Source organism: Bos grunniens, chromosome 12 (genome assembly GCF_055505025.1).
Source record: "Bos grunniens cultivar Pamir isolate PY7600 chromosome 12, Bosgru_T2T1.0, whole genome shotgun sequence".
NCBI lineage: Eukaryota > Metazoa > Chordata > Mammalia > Artiodactyla > Bovidae > Bos > Bos grunniens.
Window position 1 is genome coordinate 79102519 of NC_141176.1, and position 21750 is coordinate 79124268.

Consider the following 21750-nt stretch of genomic DNA (forward strand, 5'->3'; position numbering starts at 1 on the left):
TCAAGGGGGCGATAGGAAGCATATGAATAAAGCTAGTGGAGGAGATGGAACTCCAGTCGAGCTATTTCAAACACTAAAAGATGATACGATGAAAGTGCTGCACTCAATATGCCAGCAAATTTGGAAAGCTCAGCAGTGGCCACAGGGCTGGAAAAGGTCAGTTTTCATTCCAATCCCAAAGAAAGGCAATGCCAAAGAATTCTCAGACTATCGCACAACTGCACTCATCTCACATGCTAGTAAAATAATGCTCAAAATTCTCCAAGCCAGGCTTCAACAATACGTAAACTGTGAACTTCCAGATGTTCAAGCTGGTTTTACAAAAGGTAGAGGAACCAGAGATCAAATTGCCAACATTCGCTGGATCATTGACAAAGCAAGAGAGTTCCAGAAAAACATCTATTTCTGCTTTATTGACTATGCCAAAACCTTTGACTGTGTGGATCACAATAAACTGTGGAAAATTCTGAAAGAGATGGGAATACCAGACCACCTGACCTGCCTCTTGAGAAATCTGTATGCAGGTCAGGAAGCAACAGTTAGAACTGGAGATGGAACAACAAACTGGTTCCAAATAGAAAAAGGAGTACGTCAAGGCTGTATATTGTCACCCTACTTATTTAATTTATATGCAAAGTCCTCATTTACATGAGAAACGCTGGGCTGGATGCAGCACAGGCTGGAATTAAGATTGCCGGGAGAAATATCAATTACCTCAGAAATGCAGATGACCCCCACCCTTATGGCAGAAAGTGAAGAACTAAAGAGCCTCTTGATGAAAGTGAAAGAGGAGAGTGAAAAGGTTGGCTTAAAGCTCAACATTCAGAAAACGAAGATCATGGCATCCGGTCCCATTACTTCATGGCAAATAGATGGGGAAACAGTGGAAACAGTGTCAGACTTTACCTTTTTGGGCTCCAAAATCACTGCAGATGGTGACCACAGCCATGAAATTAAAAGATGCCGGCTCCGTGGAAGAAAAGCTATGACCAATCTAGACAGCATATTAAAAAGCAGAGACATTACTTTGCCTACAAAAGTTCTGTCTAGGCAAAGTCTATGTTTTTTTTTTTTTTTTCCCCAGTAGTCATATATGGATGTGAGAGTTGGACTATAAAGAAAGCTGAAAAATACCATTGGTAGCTTGATAGGGATTTGATTGAATCTATAAATTGCTTTGGGTAGTATATTCATTTTCACTATATTGATTCTTCTGATTCATGAACATGGTATATCTCTCCATCTATTACTGTCCTCTTTGATTTATTTCACCAGTGTTTTATAGTTTTCTATATATAGGTCTGGAGAAGGCAATGGCACCCCACTCCAGTACTGTTGCCCGGAAAATCCCATGGATGGAGGAGCCTGGTAGGCTGCAGTCCATGGGGTCGCTAAGAGTCAGACATGACTGAGCGACTTCACTTTCACTTTCCACTTTCATGCATTGGAGAAGGAAATGGCAACCCACTCCAGTGTTCTTGCCTGGAGAATCCCATGGACAGAGAAGCCTGGTAGGCTGCAGTTGATGGGGTCGCACAGAGTCAGACATGACTGAAGCAACTTAGTAGTAGTATATATAGGTCTTTAGTTTCTTTAGGTAGATATATTCCTCAGTATTTTATTCTTTTCGTTGCAATGGTGAATGGAATTGTTTCCTTAATTTCTCTTTCTATTTTCTCATTATTAGTGTATAGGAATGCAAGGGATTTCTGTGTGTTGATTTTATATCCTGAAACTTATGGAGACAGTGTGGAGATTCCTTAAAAAACTGGAAATAGAACTGCCTTATGACCCAGCAATCCCACTGCTGGGCATACACACCGAGGAAACCAGAATTGAAAGAGACACGTGTACCCCCAATGTTCATCACAGCACTGTTTATAATATCCAGGACATGGAAGCAACCTAGATTTCTATCAGCACATGAATGGATAAGAAAGCTGTGATACATATACACAATGGAGTATTACTCAGCCATTAAAAAGAATACACTTGAATCAGTTCTAATGAGGTGGATGAAACTGGAGCCTATTATACACAGTGAAGTAAGCCAGAAAGAAAAACACCAATACAGTATACTAACGCATATATATGGAATTTAGAAAGATGGTAATGATAACCCTGTATGCGAGCCAGCAAAAGAGACACAGATGTATAGGACAGTCTTTTGGACTCTGTGGGAGAGGGAGAGGGTGGGATGATTTGGGAGAATTGCCAGTCCTGCCCCGGTTGGATCCAGGGATTCCCTCAGGATGACGGCGTTGGCTATTAAGAGATAGCAAAGGCTGAAAGATTTATTAGATGCTCAATAATAACTGGTTTACACAGGAAATCAATAAAGTTCGTGACACCAAACTTGCTCTGACCATGGAGGCCGCAGGCGCCCTCTCGAATAGCGGAAGGTGCCCCACCTTAGGCACCTTCTCGAGTGGGTCTTAGAAGCCCAGGCAAATAAGTGGTCTCAGAGGACCCCCGCGGTCCAAATTATTTTGGCATGAAGGAAGAACAGAAGAGAAAAGGAGGTCAAGGAAACAAGAAAGAATGACACGGGGAGACCAAGCTTCAGTGAGCAAGGCCCGTAGCTTTATTTTCAACAGGGGCTTTTATACCATAAGTTGTACATAGAGGATAATAGGGGATGTGAAATCATGCAAAGTCAGCAGTCTTTGATCCTTATCGAAACCAGGGGTTCTTTCCTGCAAATTTATCGTATACAAATGATTTAGGTGATTTACATCATCTTCTGGCCAGAAAGCCTATTAACATTTTATGACTCTTGACAAAGGTTTGTCAATCCATAAGACTTATTTTCTCTAAAAGTAATTATTTTAAGGTTTGGCACCATCCTCCGAAGGTGTTAAATAAAGTTGCATTCCTATAGGGCAGAGGTGCAGTGGGTTTACAACAAAGGAAAGAATTTATTACCTTAAGGGTCTAAAGTTGCTAACACCAAGGCCACTACTTATCTTTTCTACATACCAACTATATTAATTAATACACATTCAAGGATACAATACATGGGATGTGGAAACTTGGCTGCAAGCTCATCAATGAAATCTTCTACTAGTTTTATTCTGACAGTTTCTAACTCTCTGAGAGGCTCTAAGCTATTTGAATATCTTAAGCTTCCTCTGCCTCTCGAGGCTGAGAGACTGTAAACAATAGTATGCATAACTGTAGGAGTCCAGGTAAACTTGTCAGGCTAGTTAGAGAGCTATCTGAGGGGTTTGGATTTAAACACTCCTAATGCCCAGGAACTTATTAACTGGAGCTGTAAGTTAACTCTTTTTAGAGAAAGTGAGATGGTGGTGGAGGACAGCCCCTGTAAAGTCAGAGGTGAGAGCACACAGCAATAAAGTAGGCAGACTCTGGTTTTTGGGGTAGATGCTCGAGAATATCCAGGGGGACTCCTGAGGCTTGATCCCGCCTTTGCGTGTGCCGAACCTCCTTCCTCATGACCTTTGCCATGGGCGGAGCTCCTCATGCCGGCTCCCAGCAGAGAATGGCATTGAAACATGTATAATATCATATATGAAATGAATCGCCAGTCCAGGTTCTATGCATGATACTGGATGCTTGGGGCTGGTGCACTGAGATTACCCAGAGGGATGGTATGGGGAGGGAGGAGGGAGGGGGGTTCAGGATGGGGAACACCTGTATACTTGTGGCAGATTCATGTTGATGTATGGCAAAACCAATACAATATTGTAAAGTAATTAACCTCCAATTAAAATAAATAAATTTATATTAAAAAATAATAAAGAAAGCTGAGCACCAAAGAATTGATGCTTTTTAATTGTGGTGTTGGAGAAGACTCTTGAGAGTCCTTTGGAGTGCAAGGAGATCCAACCAGTCCATCCTAAAGGAGATCAGTCCTGAGTGTTCATTGGAAGGTCTGATGTTGAAGCTGAAACTCCAGTATTTTGGCCACCTGATGCAAAAAACTGACTCATTTGAAAAGACCCTGATGCAGGAAAAGATTGAAGGTGGAGGAGAAGGGGACAACAGAGGATGAGATAGTTGGATGGCATCACCAACTCAGTAGACATGAGTTTGGGCAAGCTCTGGGAGTTGGTGATGGACAGGGAGGCCTGATGTTCTGCAGTCCATGGGGTCATGAACGGTCGGACACGACTGAGCGACTGAACTGAGCTGATCTGAACTCCCATTAGTCTACCAGCTGATTTCTCAACAGAAATTCTACAAGAAAATGGCCTGATATATTTAAAGTAATGAAAGGGAAGAAAGCAAAACCAAGAATACTCCACCCAGCAAGACTCTTGTTTAAGATTTGATGGAGAAATCAAAAGCTATCCAGACAAGCAAAAGTTCAGAGAATTCAGCACCACCAAACCAGCTTCACAATAAATGCTAAAGGAACTTCTGTAGGCAGGAAATTCAAGAGAAAGAAAAGACTTACACAAAATAAACCCAAAGCAAGAAAATGGTAATAGGATCACATATGTGGATAACTACATTAAATATAAATGGATTAAATGCACCAAAAAAGACAGAGACTGGCTGAGCAGATGAGAACATGTTGCATGGATGCATTTCCACTTATCATGTTACTCTGCTTGATCCCCCCAAATTGTATGTGATTATTGTATATTATTAAGTTAATCATGTTCCCTTTATGACTTGCAATTTTAATTATCTTTTTTTGGGGGGGGGGTCTGGCTATTGATTTGTTTGATAAACATCTTTTATTATTGTGATTATGTAACCATTACTCACATAATACCATTGTATCATGATTAGTCAACAGAAAAATAATAGAAATCTGTATCATCAAAACTGCTGTTTAAAAAACCCGTAATCATTTTTTAAAATCCAGATGCATATCAGAATTATCTTGGAATGTTTTGAAAAATATAAATAACCAGGTATTGCTTTTTTTCCTCCAGAACTCCAGATGTTTCTAATAAGCAGCCATGTTTAAAAACAATTGGACCATATGGTGATCTTTTAATTTTACCTAGCTTGTTTCACTATTTCTATTTCATATTCAGTACTCCCATTCTATTTATTTGTTTTCCAATTTCTCCATCTTTTTTTATTGATGTTCTTTCTCAAACCCTTATCAAGCATAGTAGAAAAATTTGTGTATACATATATATAAATAATATATATAATATATGTATTTTAGAAAACTGAACAATTCTTGCCTAACTAAAAAATTTATGACATTTTGATTCCACTTGTTTGACTTAGTATGAATAGAATGCTAGATGTCTAATTAAAAAAAAAATAGACATGCAACAAGTAACAGAGGTTTACTGTATAGCACAGGGAACTATAGTTAATATCTTACAATAAGCTTTAATGGAAAATAATTTCAAAAATAATATATATGTATAACTGAATCACCTTGCTGTGCACCTGAAACATTGTAAGTCAACAATGTTTTAATAAATATATATATATAGAAAAAAGTTAAAAATAAACACTTCAAAAAAAGAAAGAGGTCCAACAGTCTAACACCACAGTACTAACAATGACATCCTTCTTGTGTGGGTGTCAGGTGTTGGGAAATTACCTTACATGATTTTTCCCAATCACTTGCTCTCAGATGCTCTTGGATGGTCTTTTGCAAATTTTTTTCAGCCCAGCAAGTTGATATCACTACTTCCTTGTTTCCAAGTTTAATAATGGAATCTCTCTTTATCCCTCTCATTTAGACACAATTTCTTTATTTGGGGAAAAAAAAATAACTTTCTAACTATCTATTTAACAATGGGCCACATCACAATAACCTTTGCACATGATGACTTTAATTGGGGGCACTTTTTTTGATGCAGTATAATTAAGGGTTTATTTGAAATATCTTATGTTATAAACTGAGATAAACTTGGAAAACTACAAAAAAAAAAAAGAAAAAAGAAGAAGAAGAAAGACAGGGACTGTTTGTCTCAATGCTGGGGACCACAACTTAATAACCAGTAGATGATCAGTAAATGCTTGATGAGTGAAAAGGCCCCCTCTTCTTACCTGTTAGAACCTGAGGCCAAAAGAAGTGGCTAGCACAGCTCTTCCAAAGCTCTGTTCCAGCAGAACCAGAATATCTAACATCTCCACCTACGTTCCAATTCCCTGCCCGATCAGATCAGATCAGATCAGGTCAGTCGCTCAGTCGTGTCCGACTCTTTGCGACCTCATGAATCACAGCACACCAGGCCTCCCTGTCCCTCACCAACACCCGGGGTTTACCCAGACTCCGTCCATCGAGTCAGTGATGCCATCCAGACATTTCATCCTCTGTCATCCCCTTCTCCTCTTGCCCCCAATTCCTCCCAGCATCAGAGTCTTTTCCAAAGAGTCAACTCTTCGCATGAGGTGGCCAAAGTACTGGAGGTTCAGCTTTAGCATCATTCCTTCCAAAGAAATCCCAGGGCTGATCTCCTTCAGAATGGACTGGTTGGATCTCCTTGCAGTGCAAGGGACTCTCAAGACTCTTCTCCAACACCACAGTTCAAAAGCATCAATTCTTTGGCGCTCAGCCTTCTTCACAGTCCAATTCTCACATCCATACATGACCACAGGATAAACCATAGCCTTGACTAGATGAAACTTCGTTGGCAAAGTAATGTCTCTGCTTTTGAATATGCTATCTAGGTTGGTCATAACTTGCCTTCCAAGGAGTAAGCGTCTTTTAATTTCATGGCTGCCATCACAATCTGCAGTGATTTTGGAGCCCAGAAAATTAAAGTCTGACACTGTTTCCCCATCTATTTGCCATGAAGTGATGGGACCAGATGCCATGATCTTCGTTTTCTGAATGTTGAGCTTTAAGCCAACTTTTTCACTCTCGACTTTCACCTTCATCAAGAGGCTTTTGAGTTCCTCTTCACTTTCTGCCATAAGGGTGGTGTCATCTGCATATCTGAGGTTATTGATATTTCTCCCGGCAATCTTGATTCCAGCTTGTGTTTCTTCCAGTCCAGCGTTTCTCATGATGTACTCTGCATATAAGTTAAATAAGCAGGGTGACAATATACAGCCTTGACGTACTCCTTTTCCTATTTGGAACCAGTCTGTTGTTCCATGTCCAGTTCTAACTGTTGCTTCCTAACCTGCATACAAATTTCTCAAGAGGAAGATCAGGTGGTCTGGTATTCCCATCTCTTTCAGAATTTTCCACAGTTTATTGTGATCCACACAGTCAAAGGTTTTGGCATAGTCAATAAAGCAGAAATAGATGTTTTTCTGGAACTCTCTTGCTTTTTCCATGATCCAGCGGATGTTGGCAATTTGATCTCTGGTTCCTCTGCCTTTTCTAAAACCAGCTTGAACATCAGGAAGTTCACAGTTCACATATTGCTGAAGCCTGTCCAACAATAGTTTTTAAATGTCTACTTATGTTTAAAAATGGCTGAATTCCTCATTATTTCTTAATTTCCTTTAGTTTATAAGGCAAAACTGCTGCTGCTGCTAAGTCACTTCAGTCGTGTCCGACTCTGTGTGACCCCATAGACGGCAGCCCATCAGGCTCCCCCATCCCTGCGATTCTCCAGGCAAGAACACTGGAGTAGGTTGCTATTTCCTTCTCCAATGCATGAAAGTGAAAAGTGAAAGTGAAGTCGCTCAGTCATGTCCGACTCTTAGCGACCTCATGGACTACAGCCTTCCAGGCTCCTTTGTCCATGGGATTTTCCAGGCAAGAGTACTGGAGTGGGGTGCCATTGCCTTTTCCAAAGACAAAACTATTAGGCACCAAATATTTCACCCACATAAGCACCACGATTTGCCTTCAATGCTCAACTAAACCCCAGGGAAATGTATTACATGTCTGACGGTTTCATTTCCTTGATTGACAGACACAGAATTTGGAAGCTTAGATAGTCTGGTTCTAGGAACCAGAGCTTCCAAAGTATAAATACATGTGGTTTTCTCTTCATGTGATCACAAACCAGCAATCAAGTCCACCATAAATAATCTATTGTAAATTTTACTTTGACAATAAACTATAGGAAAGAGTTCAACTGAATATATCACTGAAGGAGTAAATAATTGATGGCCCTGAAGCATTTTGTGCAAAGCAGGCCTATAATCTTTGCAGTATAATACTTATTTGGGCTTCTATTTTCCTGAAAGAATGAGATTCTGCTAAGAGATAGAGGAAGGGGAGGAAGACAAGCACCAGTGTGCTGACTGCTCTAAGATTAGAGACTTTGAAGATTTAAACTTGATCCCAAATCCTTGAATAATAAATAAATCAGCATTTGGAGAAGCCTACAGGTCTTAAACATGAAAAACCTGGTTAACTGTGGTCATGAGCACCCAGAGGCTGAAATAACAGAGGCTCCCAACTTGATGCCCATAGTTTTTACGTTAACTGACAAAGTGGAGCAACTTCACAGCCATAATAGTATGGACTTCTCCAAATACTTCCTCACTACAGCTTCATAATAAAATGAGATCTGTATGGGCCTTTGTAGTTAACCATTCTGTGCTTGGCTCACTACCTGGACCAAACAATATGTTTTGAATACATCTACACAAGATGCTTCCCTGAATAGTTTGCATTAATCCTCACAAGAGTCTTGTGAAACAGGAAGGGCATGTGAAATTACTCCCATTTCACAAGAAAGGAAGTTCCCAGATAGCATTTCCTCATCATCAGTAAGGTTCACTAGTCACTGACCATGAGCTAAGTGTTGTGAGTATATCAATAAGCTTATTTCTAACACAGTCAAAAAGTGTATTAATAGAATCCCCATTTAGAGATAAGAAAACAGACACAAAGAAATTAAGTAACCAGCACATAAGAATTATATTAATATAACTATAACCTACTATTACCATTTGTAACTAGCACCAGGACTGAACCCAGGCAGCTGACTTCAGGCAGAGTCACACTTTTAAATCAAGACAGACCACATCCTGCCTTGAGATTTGCCTGTCCAATAGGATCCATCTGCTTTGGCCTTGGTCACATGGTGAGTTGATGGCCAGGCCAAGGCTACTCCTATCCTCCCTCCAGTCCACATACCTGCCTCAACAAGTCCTGTCAATCATCGCCTACAAAAATAAAGCTGCCCTGGACCTCAGCACAAGTCCAACCAACTGAACAAAGGAGCATGTACACTGATGAAATAACGCTTCATAGAAACCCAGGTCAGGAGGCTACCTTTAGAAGCAAAACAAGTCAAAGGCCTCAAGGTGGAAGAAAAAACCACTGAGAAACCTCCAGGGACACTCATATTGAGAAACTTACTACTGAAGATCCATGTGCTATGTACTACAAAGGGTCTTACATGTCACCAAGTGTCCACTGTAAAACTATAAAGTTAGTTTCTTTGAAAAAGATGCTTACATTTTACCAATTTGATATTTTAATGAATTTTTATTACTATTTTTATGTAAACCTCAATGCATGGGCATATGTCAGAGCTCTGTGATTCCAGAAATGGATGGGAAAAGAAAGAAACACACAGCCTGTCTCTTGCAGATTCATTGTAAGAAGGTCCTATCTAGACAACAGCCTAACTTAACACTGTATGACACAGCCAGCTTTTAGAAACTAGTCAACAACATTAAAACATGTTTGCATCTAACATAGGATATTTTATATGCCACATAACAAATGGGTTTCTAAGTCATTCTGCAAAGTGAACATTTATCTTTACACACACACTAAAATTGGAATAAAAACTTATATGCCCCCATATTCAGATCAGTAAAGTTTTTTGTAGAAAATAGATCAATATGCACAGTGATTATCTTCTAAGTATCTCATCCATTGTCAAATATCAAATGTAATCAGGAACTAAATGCATTAATAAGACATACTTACTGAGAAACTTGGTGTCTGACTTACCTATTGGATTTCTATTGAAGAACAGCTTTGGCGCTCTGAAAATGGACTCCAACATTTTGTTGTGCAAAGTTTGTGAAGAATTAACAAGGACGTAGAATATCAACAAAGATCTTATGATGCCATAAAGGATGATACCTATGGTTAGAACTGAAATAAAGTAGCATCACTCAGCAAAAGATCTCTGTCTTTCCTTCAATTATGTGAAAGCATGGCAGACAGCTTACAAAAATGTTATGTGCTTTATTCTATAAATATAATTTATATATAAATTCACCTATAGACTATAGAATAAATATATAATGGATTCTATTTGAGTTTAATACATTCACTAGGTATATTTACAAAGAAGAATATAAAAATAAGTATGGTTCTCTTATTAAATAGAAACAACATGAGAAAAAAATCAGGTGTAAAATACAAACTCAGATTTTCCTAATCCAATTACAAGTACTAATAAAACCTCAGAAGAAAGAAAATGATAAAAACTAGTATCTTCCTTTTGCCATATTTCAAATCTCATTATTTACAACATGTCCCATAATCTAAAACTGAGAAATGTTTTGATACCACCATGAATTAAAAGGGAATAAGAGAGATGACTTACCATTTCCTTATAAATGGTAAATGTATATGGAAATTTACTTCCATGTAAAGTAACTATTTCCATGCCCAAGCAGCTTTAAAGAGTATAAAAAGACCATATTAAGTTGCAAGCAGACAATCTCTTCAATAATTGAATTACAAGGAAACATGTGGGAGGAGGAGCCAAAATGGCAGAGGAGTAGGACGGGGAGAACACTTTCTCCCCCAAAAATTCATCAAAAGAGCATTTAAACATCGAGTAAATTCCACAAAACAACTTCTGAATGCCGGCAGAGGACATCAGGCACCCAGAAAAGCAACCTAACTCTTCGAAAGGAGGTAGGAAATAATATAAAAGACAAAAACAGAGATAAAAGAGGGAGGGACAGAGTTCCATCCCGGGAAGGGAGTCTTAAAAAGAGAGAAGTTTCCAAACACCAGGAAACCTTCTCACTGCCGAAACTGTGCCAAGCTTTGGAAGCACAGAGGGCAACATAATAGGGAGAAAAGATAAATAATTAAAACTCGCAGTTTGCGAGCCCTACGGTAACTCCCCCAGCGGAGAAGCAGTGCAGACGCCTGCACACACCAGTAGCAAGTGGGGGCTGAGCAGGGAGGCGCAGCGTGGGCTGCATCGCTTAGAGTAAGAATCTGGCCTGAATACCCTGAGCGCTATCTGAGCGAAATAATTTGGGCTAGCAAACCAGACTGTGGGATATCTACCACGCGAAAAGCCAGCCCTAACCTAAGACACCGCCAGGCCCACGCACGGAACAAAGGACTGAACAGAGATAGCCGGCTGCAGACCTTCCCCCTCTGGTGACAGGCAGCCAGAGCCGGAAGGGGGCAATTGTAGCCCCAGAGAGACATTATCTGTAAAACTGTAAGCAGGCTTCTTTGCTAACTAAAACTTCTTGGGGGTCTGGACGGTCAACATCTGCCTGAGAAGGTGCGCCGGCTTTACACCCAGATAACCGAGTGGCGGGGAGGCGATAAGTCGCAGCATTGGCGCTCACCAAACACCTCATCACCTGAGCTGCTCGGACCTGGGAAGAGCACAAAACGCAGACCCAACTGAGTCTGTGCCTCTGAGGACTACCCGAGTGCCTGAACCTGAGTGGCTTGGACCTGGGAGGTGCATGCAGCCCAGGGCCAGCCTTGGATTGTTCCCGGCGGAACAACCTAGAGCCCGAGCAGTGTGGACAGGGAGGCTACACATGCCGTGAGTGGGGGCAGACCCAGTGTGGTTGACGCACTGCGAGTGCACGCCAGTGTTGTTTGTTTGCAGCATCCCTCCCTCCCTCCCCACAGTGCGACTGAATAAGTGAGCTTTAAAAAAAAAAAAAAAGTGTCCGCCACCTTCCCTTTTGTGTCAGGGCGGAAACCAGACACTGAAGAGACCAGCAATCAGAAGAAGCTATAACAGAGGGAAACGCCTTGGAAGCTACAGGCAATAGATTAAAACCCCATGGTTACTACGGACTACATAGGAAGGGGCCTATAGATCTTGAGAAATATAAGTGAGACCAAGGAACTAGCCAAAAATGAACTGAACCCACAATACTCACAACAAAACCAGAGAAAGTCCTAGATATATTTTTACTATTTTTACGATCATTCTTTCTTTCTTTTCTTTTTTTAAATTTTTTTTAATTTTAAGTCCTCTATTGTTCCTTCAATTTTCACTTTTATAACCTATTACTTTGCAAAAAAAAAACCCTATTTTTTTCTTCTTCAGCAAACTTCATATATATATATTTTATAATTTTTTGACCTTGTTTTGTTTTTTTTGTTTGTTTTCTTCTTTTCTTTAACATTGTATTTTTGAAATTTCAAACTCTACTCCAGATTTTTAATTTTAGCTTTTTGGTATATGTTATCAATTTTGTACCTATAGTTTTTTTTATAATTTCTGTGACTTTTTTTTTTCTTTCCTCTGTTTCTTTCTCTTCTTCTTTTATATAACATTGTATACCTGAAATTCCAAACTCTACTCTAGATTTTTAATTTATGCTTTATGGTATTTGATATCAATTTTGTACCTGTATTTTCTTTATAATTTTTGCGACATTGTTTTTGTTTGTTTGTTTGTTTTCTCTCTTCATTTTTCTTCTTCCTTTTTTTTTAACATTGTATTTTTGAAATTCCAAACTCTACTCTAGATTTTTAATTTTTGCTTTTTGGTATTAGTTATCAATTTTGTACCTGTATTTTCTTTATAATTTTCACGACCTTGTTTGTTTTTCTTTGTTCGTTTTTTCTCTCTTTCTTTTCCTTCTTCTTTTCTTTAATATCGTATTTTTGAAATTCCAAAATCTACTTTAGGTTTTTAATTTTTGCTTTTATGTATTTGTTATCAATTTTGTACCTTTAAGAACCCAATCTTCAGGACCCATTTTTCACTAGGGAGCGAGATTACTGGCTTGACTGCTCTATCTCCCTTTGGACTCTCCTTTTTCTCCACCAGGTCGCCTGTGTCTCCTCCCTAACCCCTCTCCACTCTACCCAACTCTGTGAATTTCTGTGTGTTCCAGACGGTGGAGAACACTTAGGGAACTGATTACTGGCTGGATCTGCCTCCCCCCTTTTCATTCCCCCCTTTTATCCTTCAGGCCACCTCTGTCTCCTTCCTCCTTCTTCTCTTCTCTGTATAACTCCGTGAACATCTCTGAGTGGTCCAGTTGTGGAGTGCACATAAGTAAGTGACTACTGGCTAGCCCACTCTCTCCACTATTGGGTCCACCTCATCTCATTTGGGTCACCTCTAACTCCCTCCTCCCTCTTCTCTTCTCCATGTAACGCTGTGAAGCTCTCTGAGTGACCCTCACAGTAGAGAAACTTTTCATCTTTAATGTAGATGTTTTATCAATGGTGCTGTATAGAAGGAGAAGTTTTGAAACTACTGTAAAAATAAGACCGATAACTGGAAGCAGGAAGCTTAAGTCCAAACCCTGACTCCAGGGAACTCCTGACTCCAAGGGACATTATTTGACAGGAGCTCATCAAACGCCTCCATACTGACACTGAAACCAAGCACCATACAAGGGCCAACAAGTTCCAGGGCAAGACACACCAAGCAAATTCTCCAGCAACAAAGGAACACAGACCTGAGCTTCAAGATACAGGCTGCCCAAAGTCACCCCAAAACCATAGACATCTCATAACTCATTACTGGACATTTCATTACACTCCAGAGAGAAGAAATACAGCTCCACCCACCAGAACACTGACACAAGCTTCCCTAACCAGGAAACCTTGACAAGCCACCTGTAAAAACCCACACACAGTGAGGAAAAGCCACAATAAAGAGAACTCCACAAACTGCCAGAATACAGAAAGGACACCCCAAACACAGCAATTTAAACAAGATGAAGAGACAGAGGAATACCCAGCAGATAAAGGAACAGGATAAATGCCCACCAAACCAAACAAAAGAGGAAGAGATAGGGAATCTACCTGATAAAGAATTCCAAATAATGATAGTGAAATTGATCCAAAATCTTGAAATTAAAATGGAATCACAGATAAATAGCCTGGAGACAAGGATTGAGAAGATGCAAGAAAGGTTTAACAAGGACCTAGAAGAAATAAAAAAGAGTCAATATACAATGAATAATGCAATAAATGAAATTAAAAACACTCTGGAGGCAACAAATAGTAGAATAACAGAGGCAGAAGATAGGATTAGTGAATTAGAAGATACAATGGTAGAAATAAATGAATCAGAGAGGATAAAAGAAAAACGAATTAAAAGAAATGAGGACAATCTCAGAGACCTCCAAGACAATATTAAATGCTACAACATTCGAATCATAGGGGTCCCAGAAGAAGAAGACAAAAAGAAAGACCATGAGAAAATACTTGAGGAGATAATAGTGGAAAACTTCCCTAAAATGGGGAAGGAAATAATCACCCAAGTCCAAGAAACCCAGAGAGTCCCAAACAGGATAAACCCAAGGCTAAACACCCCAAGACACATATTAATCAAATTAACAAAGATCAAACACAAAGAACAAATATTAAAAGCAGCAAGGGAAAAACAACAAATAACACACAAGGGAATTCCCATAAGGATAACAGTTGATCTTTCAATAGGAACTCTTCAAGCCAGGAGGGAATGGCAAGACATACTTAAAATGATGAAAGAAAATAACCTACAGCCCAGATTATTGTACCCAGCAAGGATCTCATTCAAGTATGAAGGAGAAATCAAAAGCTGTTCAGACAAGCAAAAGCTGAGAGAATTCTGCACCACCAAACTAGCTCTCCAACAAATACTAAAGGATATTCTCTAGACAGGAAACACAAAAAAGGTGTATAAATTCGAACCCAAAACAATAAAGTAAATGGCAACGGGATCATACTTATCAGTAATTACCTTAAACGTAAATGGATTGAATGCCCCAACCAAAAGACAAAGACTGGATGAATGGATACAAAAACAAGACCCCTACATATATTGTCTACAAGAGACCCACCTCAAAACAGGGGACACATACAGACTGAAAGTGAAGGGCTGGAAAAAGATGTTCCATGCAAATAGGGACCAAAAAAAAGCAGGAGTAGCAATACTCATATCAGATAAAATAGACTTTAAAACAAAGGCTGTGAAAAGAGACAAAGAAGGTCACTACATAATGATCAAAGGATCAATCCAAGAAGAAGATATAACAATTATAAATATATATGCACCCAACACGGGAGCACCGCAGTATGTAAGACAAATGCTAACAAGTATGAAAGGAGAAATTAACAATAACACAATAATAGTGGGAGACTTTAATACCCCACTCACACCTATGGATATATCAACTAAACAGAAAATTAACCAGGAAACACAAACTTTAAATGATACAATAGACCAGTTAGGCCTAATTGATATCTATAGGACATTTCATCCCAAAACAATGAATTTCACCTTTTTCTCAAGCGCACATGGAACCTTCTCCAGGATAGATCACATCCTGGGCCATAAAGCTAGCCTTGGTAAATTCAAAAAAATAGAAATCATTCCAAGCATCTTTTCTGACCACAAAGCAGTAAGATTAGACCTCAATTACAGGAGAAAAACTATTAAAAATTCCAACATATGGAGGCTGAACAACATGCTGCTAAATAACCAACAAATCACAGAAGAAATCAAGAAAGAAATCAAAATTTGCATAGAAACGAATGAAAATGAAAACACAACAACCCAAAACCTGTGGGACACAGTAAAAGCAGTCCTAAGGGGAAAGTTCATAGCAATACAGGCACACCTCAAGAAACAAGAAAAAAGTCAAATAAATAACCTAACTCTACACCTAAAGCAACTAGAAAAGGAAGAAATGAAGAACCCCAGGGTTAGTAGAAGGAAAGAAATCTTAAAAATTAGAGCAGAAATAAATGCAAAAGAAACAAAAGAGACCATAGCAAAAATCAACAAAACCAAAAGCTGGTTCTTTGAAAGGATAAATAAAATTGACAAACCATTAGCCAGACTCATCAAGAAACAAAGGGAGAAAAATCAAATCAATAAAATTAGAAATGAAACCGGAGAGATCACAACAGACAACACAGAAATACAAAGGATCATAAGAGACTACTATCAACAATTCTATGCCAATAAAATGGACAACGTGGAAGAAATGGACAAATTCTTAGAAAAGTACAACTTTCCAAAACTCGACCAGGAAGAAATAGAAAATCTTAACAGACCCATCACAAGCACGGAAATTGAAACTGTAATCAAAAATCTTCCAGCAAACAAAAGCCCAGGTCCAGACGGCTTCACAGCTGAATTCTACCAAAATTTAGAGAAGAGCTAACACCTATCCTGCTCAAACTCTTCCAGAAAATTACAGAGGAAGGTAAACTTCCAAACTCATTCTATGAGGCCACCATCACCCTGATACCAAAACCTGACAAAGATCCCACACAAAAAAGAAAACTACAGGCCAATATCACTGATGAACATAGATGCAAAAATCCTAAACAAAATTCTAGCAATCAGAATCCAACAACACATTAAAAAGATCATACACCATGACCAAGTGGGCTTTATCCCAGGGATGCAAGGATTCTTCAATATCTGCAAATCAATCAATGTAATACACCACATTAACAAATTGAAAAATAAAAACCATATGATTATCTCAATAGATGCAGAGAAAGCCTTTGACAAAATTCAACATCCATTTATGATAAAAACTCTCCAGAAAGCAGGAATAGAAGGAACATACCTCAACATAATAAAGGCTATATATGACAAACCCACAGCAAACATTATCCTCAATGGTGAAAAATTGAATGCATTTCCTCTAAAGACAGGAACAAGACAAAGGTGCCCACTTTCACCATTATTATTCAACATAGTTTTGGAAGTTTTGGCCACAGCAATCAGAGCAGAAAAAGAAATAAAAGGAATCCAAATTGGAAAAGAAGAAGTAAAACTCTCACTGTTTGCAGATGACATGACCCTCTACATAGAAAACCCTAAAGACTCCACCAGAAAATTACTAGAACTAATCAATGACTATAGTAAAGTTTCAGGGTATAAAATCAACACAGAGAAATCCCTTGCATCCCTATACACTAATAATGAGAAAACAGAAAGAGAAATTAAGGAAACAATTCCATTCACCATTGCAACGGAAAGAATAAAATACTTAGGAATATATCTACCTAAAGAAACTAAAGACCTATACATAGAAAACTATAAAACACTAGTGAAAGAAATCAAAGAGGACACTAATAGATGGAGAAATATACCATGTTCATGGATTGGAAGAATCAATATAGCGAAAATGAGTACACTACCCAAAGCAATTTATAGATTCAATGCAATCCCTATCAAGCTACCAACAGTATTCTTCACAGAGCTAGAACAAATAATTTCACAATTTGTATGGAAATACAGAAAACCTTGAATAGCCAAAGCGATCTTGAGAAAGAAGAATGGAACTGGAGGAATCAACCTACCTGACTTCAGGCTCTACTACAAAGCCACAGTCATCAAGACAGTATGGTACTGGCACAAAGACACACATATAGATCAATGGAACAAAATAGAAAGCCCAGAGATAAATCCACGCACATATGGACACCTTATCTTTGACAAAGGAGGCAAGAATATACAATGGATTAAAGACAATCTCTTTAACAAGTGGTGCCGGGAAATCTGGTCAACCACTTGCAAAAGAATGAATCTAGAACACTTTCTAACACCATACACAAAAATAAACTCAAAATGGATTAAAGATCTCAACGTAAGACCAGAAACTATAAAACTCCTAAAGGAGAACATAGGCAAAACACTCTCTGACACACATCACAGCAGGATCCTCTATGACCCACCTCCCAGAATATTGGAAATTAAAGCAAAAATAAACAAATGGGACCTAATTAACCTTAAAAGCTTCTGCACATCAAAGGAAACTATTAGCAAGGTGAAAAGACAGCCTTCAGAATGGGAGAAAATAATAGCAAATGAAGCAACTGACAAACAACTAATCTCAAAAATATACAAGCAACTCCTACAGCTCAACTCCAGAAAAATTAATGACCCAATCAAAAAATGGGCCAAGAACTAAATAGACATTTCTCCAAAGAAGACACACAGATGGCTAACAAACACATGAAAAGATGCTCAACATCACTCATTATCAGAGAAATGCAAATCAAAACCACTATGAGGTACCATTTCACACCAGTCAGAATGGTAGTCATGTATGGATGTGAGAGTTGGACTGTGAAGAAGGCTGAGTGCCGAAGAATTGATGCTTTTGAACTGTGGTGTTGGAGAAGACTCTTGAGAGTCCCTTGGACTGCAAGGAGATCCAACCAGTCCATTCTGAAGGAGATCAGCCCTGGGATTTCTTTGGAAGGAATGATGCTAAAGCTGAACCTCCAGTACTTTGGCCACCTCATGTGAAGAGTTGACTCACTGGAAAAGACTCTGATGCTGGGGGGGATTGGGGGCAGGAGGAGAAGGGGACGACAGAGGATGAGATGGCTGGATGGCATCACTGACTCGATGGATATGAGTCTGGGTGAACTCCGGGAGTTGGTGATGGACAGGGAGGCCTGGCGTGCTGTGATTCATGGGGTCGCAAAGAGTCGGACACGACTGAGTGACTGGACTGAACTGAACTATCTAGCAAAAAAGAACCTATTTTTAAAGCAAATTTCATATATACTTTTTATAATTTTTGTGATTTTTTTTAATATTGTATTTTTGAGAGTTTATCCTCTACTCTTGATTTTCAATCTTTTCTTTTGGGTATTTGTTATCAATTTTGTACCTTTAAGAATCCAATCTTCAGTATCCATTTTTACTTAGGAGTGTGATTACTGGCTTGATTGCCCTCTCCCTCTTTTGACTCTCCTTGTTCTCCCCCAGGTCACATGCATTTCCTCCCTCCCACCTCTTCTCTACTCAACTCTGTGAATCTCTTTGGGTATTCTGAGCTTTGGAGAACACTTAGGGAAATGATCACTGGCTAGATCTGTCTCTTGCCTTTTGACACCCCATGTTCTCTTCTTGGTCACCTCTATCTCCTTCCTCCCTCTCTCTTCTCTGTGTAACTCTGTGAAACTCTCTGGATGTTCCAGGCTGTGGACAGCACATAAGAATTTGATTACTGGCTAGATTTCTGTCTCCCCTTTTGATTCATCCTCTTCTCCTCCTGGTCACCTCTATCTCCTTCCTTCCTCTTCTCTTCTCCATGTAACTCTGTGAACCTCTCTGGGTGTCCCTCACTGTGGAGAATCTTTTCTCTTTTAACCTACATGTTTTAGCATTGGTGCTGTATGGATGGAGAAGTCTTCAGGCTAATGTAGAATAAGACTGAAAGCCAGAGACAGGAGGCTTAAATCCAAAACCTGAGAACACCAGAAAACTCCTGACTCCAGGGAACATTAATGAACAAGAGCTCATCCAAAAGCCTTCATAACTACAATGAAACCAAGCTCCACCCAAGAGCCAACAAGTTCCAGAGCAAGACATACCAAGCTAATTCTCCAGCAACACAGGAACATAGCACTGAGCATTAAAATACAGGCTGCCCAAAGTCACACCAAACCCATAGACAACTCAAAACTCACTACAGGACACTTCATTGCACTCCAGAGAGAAGAGATCCAGCTCCACCCACCAGAACACTGACGCAAGCTTCCCTAACCAGGAAACCTTGACAAGCCACTCCTCCAACCACACCCACAGGGGGGAACCTCCACAATAAAGAGGAAACACAAAGTTCCAGCATACAGAAAGGCCACCCCAAACACAGACATCTAAACTAGATGAAAAGGCAGAAAAATATTCAGCAGGTAAAGGAACATGATAAATGCACAACAAATGAAACAAAAGAGGAGGAGATAGGGAATCTACCTGAAAATGAATTCAGAATAATGATAGGAAAAATGATCCAAAAATTTTGTGAACAAAACAGAGTTACATAATATAGTCTGGAGATAAGGATTGAGAAGATGTGCAAAATATTTAACAAGGACCTAGAAAAAATAAAAGAGAGTCAATCAATAATGAATAATGCAATAACTGAGATCAAAAGCACTCTGGATGGAGCCAACAGTAGAATAACTGAGGCAGAAGATAGGATAAGTGAGGTGGAAGATAGGATAAGTGAGGTGGAAGATAGAATGGTGGAAATAAATGAAGCAGAGAGAAAAAAAGAAAAAAGAATTAAAAGAAATGAGGACAACCTCAGAGACCCATGGGACAATGTCACATGCCCCAACATTCAAATCATAGGAGTCCCAGAAGAAGAAGACAAAAAGAAAGGCCATGAGAAACTACTTGAGGAGATAATAGTTGAAAACTTCCCTAAAATGGAGAAGGAAATAGTCACCAAAGTCCAAGAAACCCAGAGAGTCCCAAACAGGGTAAACCTCAGGTGAAATATCCCAGACACATATTAATCAAATTAACCAATATCGAACAAAAAGAACAATTATTAAAAGCAGCAAGGGGAAAACAACAAATAACACACAAGGGGATTCTCATAAGAATAACAGCTGATCTTTCAATAGAAACTCTTCAGGCCAGAAGGGAATGGCAGGACATACTTAAAGCAATGAAAGAGAAAAACCTACAACCCAGATTACTATACCCATCAAGGATCTCATTCATATATGAAGGAGAAATCAAAAGCTTTACAGATAAGCAAAACCTGAGAGAATTCAGCACCACCAAACCAGCTATTCAACAAATGCTGCTGCTGCTGCTGCTAAGTCGCTTCAGTCGTGTCTGACTCTGTGCGACCCCATAGACGGCAACCCACCAGGCTCCCCCATCCCTGGGATTCTCCAGGCAAGAACACTGGAATGGATTGCCATTTCCTTCTCCAATGCATGAAAGTGAAAAGTGAAAGTGAAGTCACTCAGTCGTGTCCGACTCTTAGCGACCACATGGACTGCAGCCCACCAGGCTCCTTTGTCCATGGGATTTTCCAGGCAAGAGTACTGGAGTGGGGTGCCATTGCCTTCTCCTCAACAAATGCTAAAGGATCTTATTTAGACAGAAAACACAGAAAAGGTGTATAAATTCAAACCCCAAACAACAAAGTAAATGGCAATGGGATCATACTTATCAATAATTACCTTAAATGTAAATGGGTTGAATGCCCCAATCAAAAGACAAAGATGGGCCCAGCTCAGTTCAGTTCAGTTCAGTCACTCAGTCGTGTGCAACTCTTTGTGACCACATGCCAGGCCTCCCTGTCCATCACCAACTCCCGGAGTTCACTCAGACTCATGTCCATCGAGTCAGTGATGCCATCCAGCCATCTCATCCTCTGTCGTCCCCTTCTCCTCCTGCCCGCAATCCCTCCCAGCATCAGAGTCTTTTCCAATGAGTCAACTCTTCGCATGAGGTGGCCAAAGTACTGGAGGTTCAGCTTTAGCATCATTCCTTCCAAAGAAATCCCAGGGCTGATCTCCTTCAGAATGGACTGGTTGGATCTCCTTGCAGTCCAAGGGACTCTCAAGAGTCTTCTCCAACACCACAGTTCAAAAGCATCAATTCTTCAGCGCTCAGCCTTCTTCACAGTCCAACTCTCACTTCCATACATGACCACAGGAAAAACCATAGCCTTGACGAGACGGACCTTTGTTGGCAAAGTAATGTCTCAGCTTTTGAATATGCTATCTAGGTTGGTCGTAACTTTCTTTCCAAGGAGTAAGCGTCTTTTAATTTCATGGCTGCAGTCACCATCTGCTGTGATTTTGGGGGCCCTCCAAAAATAAAGTCTGACACTGTTTCCACTGTTTCCCCATCTATTTCCCATGACGTGATGGGACCGGATGCCATGATCTTCGTTTTCTGAATGTTCAACTTTAAGCCAACTTTT

The 21750-nt window shown here is 39.6% G+C and overlaps 1 protein-coding gene across 1 annotated transcript in view; it reads right to left on the reverse strand.

The window, feature by feature from the left end:
- LOC147361956 (ATP-binding cassette sub-family C member 4-like) overlaps positions 1–21750 on the reverse strand; it is a 221063-nt gene that overhangs the window by 103087 nt on the left and 96226 nt on the right. Inside the window, exon 20 of the mRNA XM_086328633.1 lies at positions 9821–9967. Coding sequence (XP_086184759.1) covers positions 9821–9967 — 147 coding nt within the window. The remainder of the gene's footprint in view (positions 1–9820; positions 9968–21750) is intronic.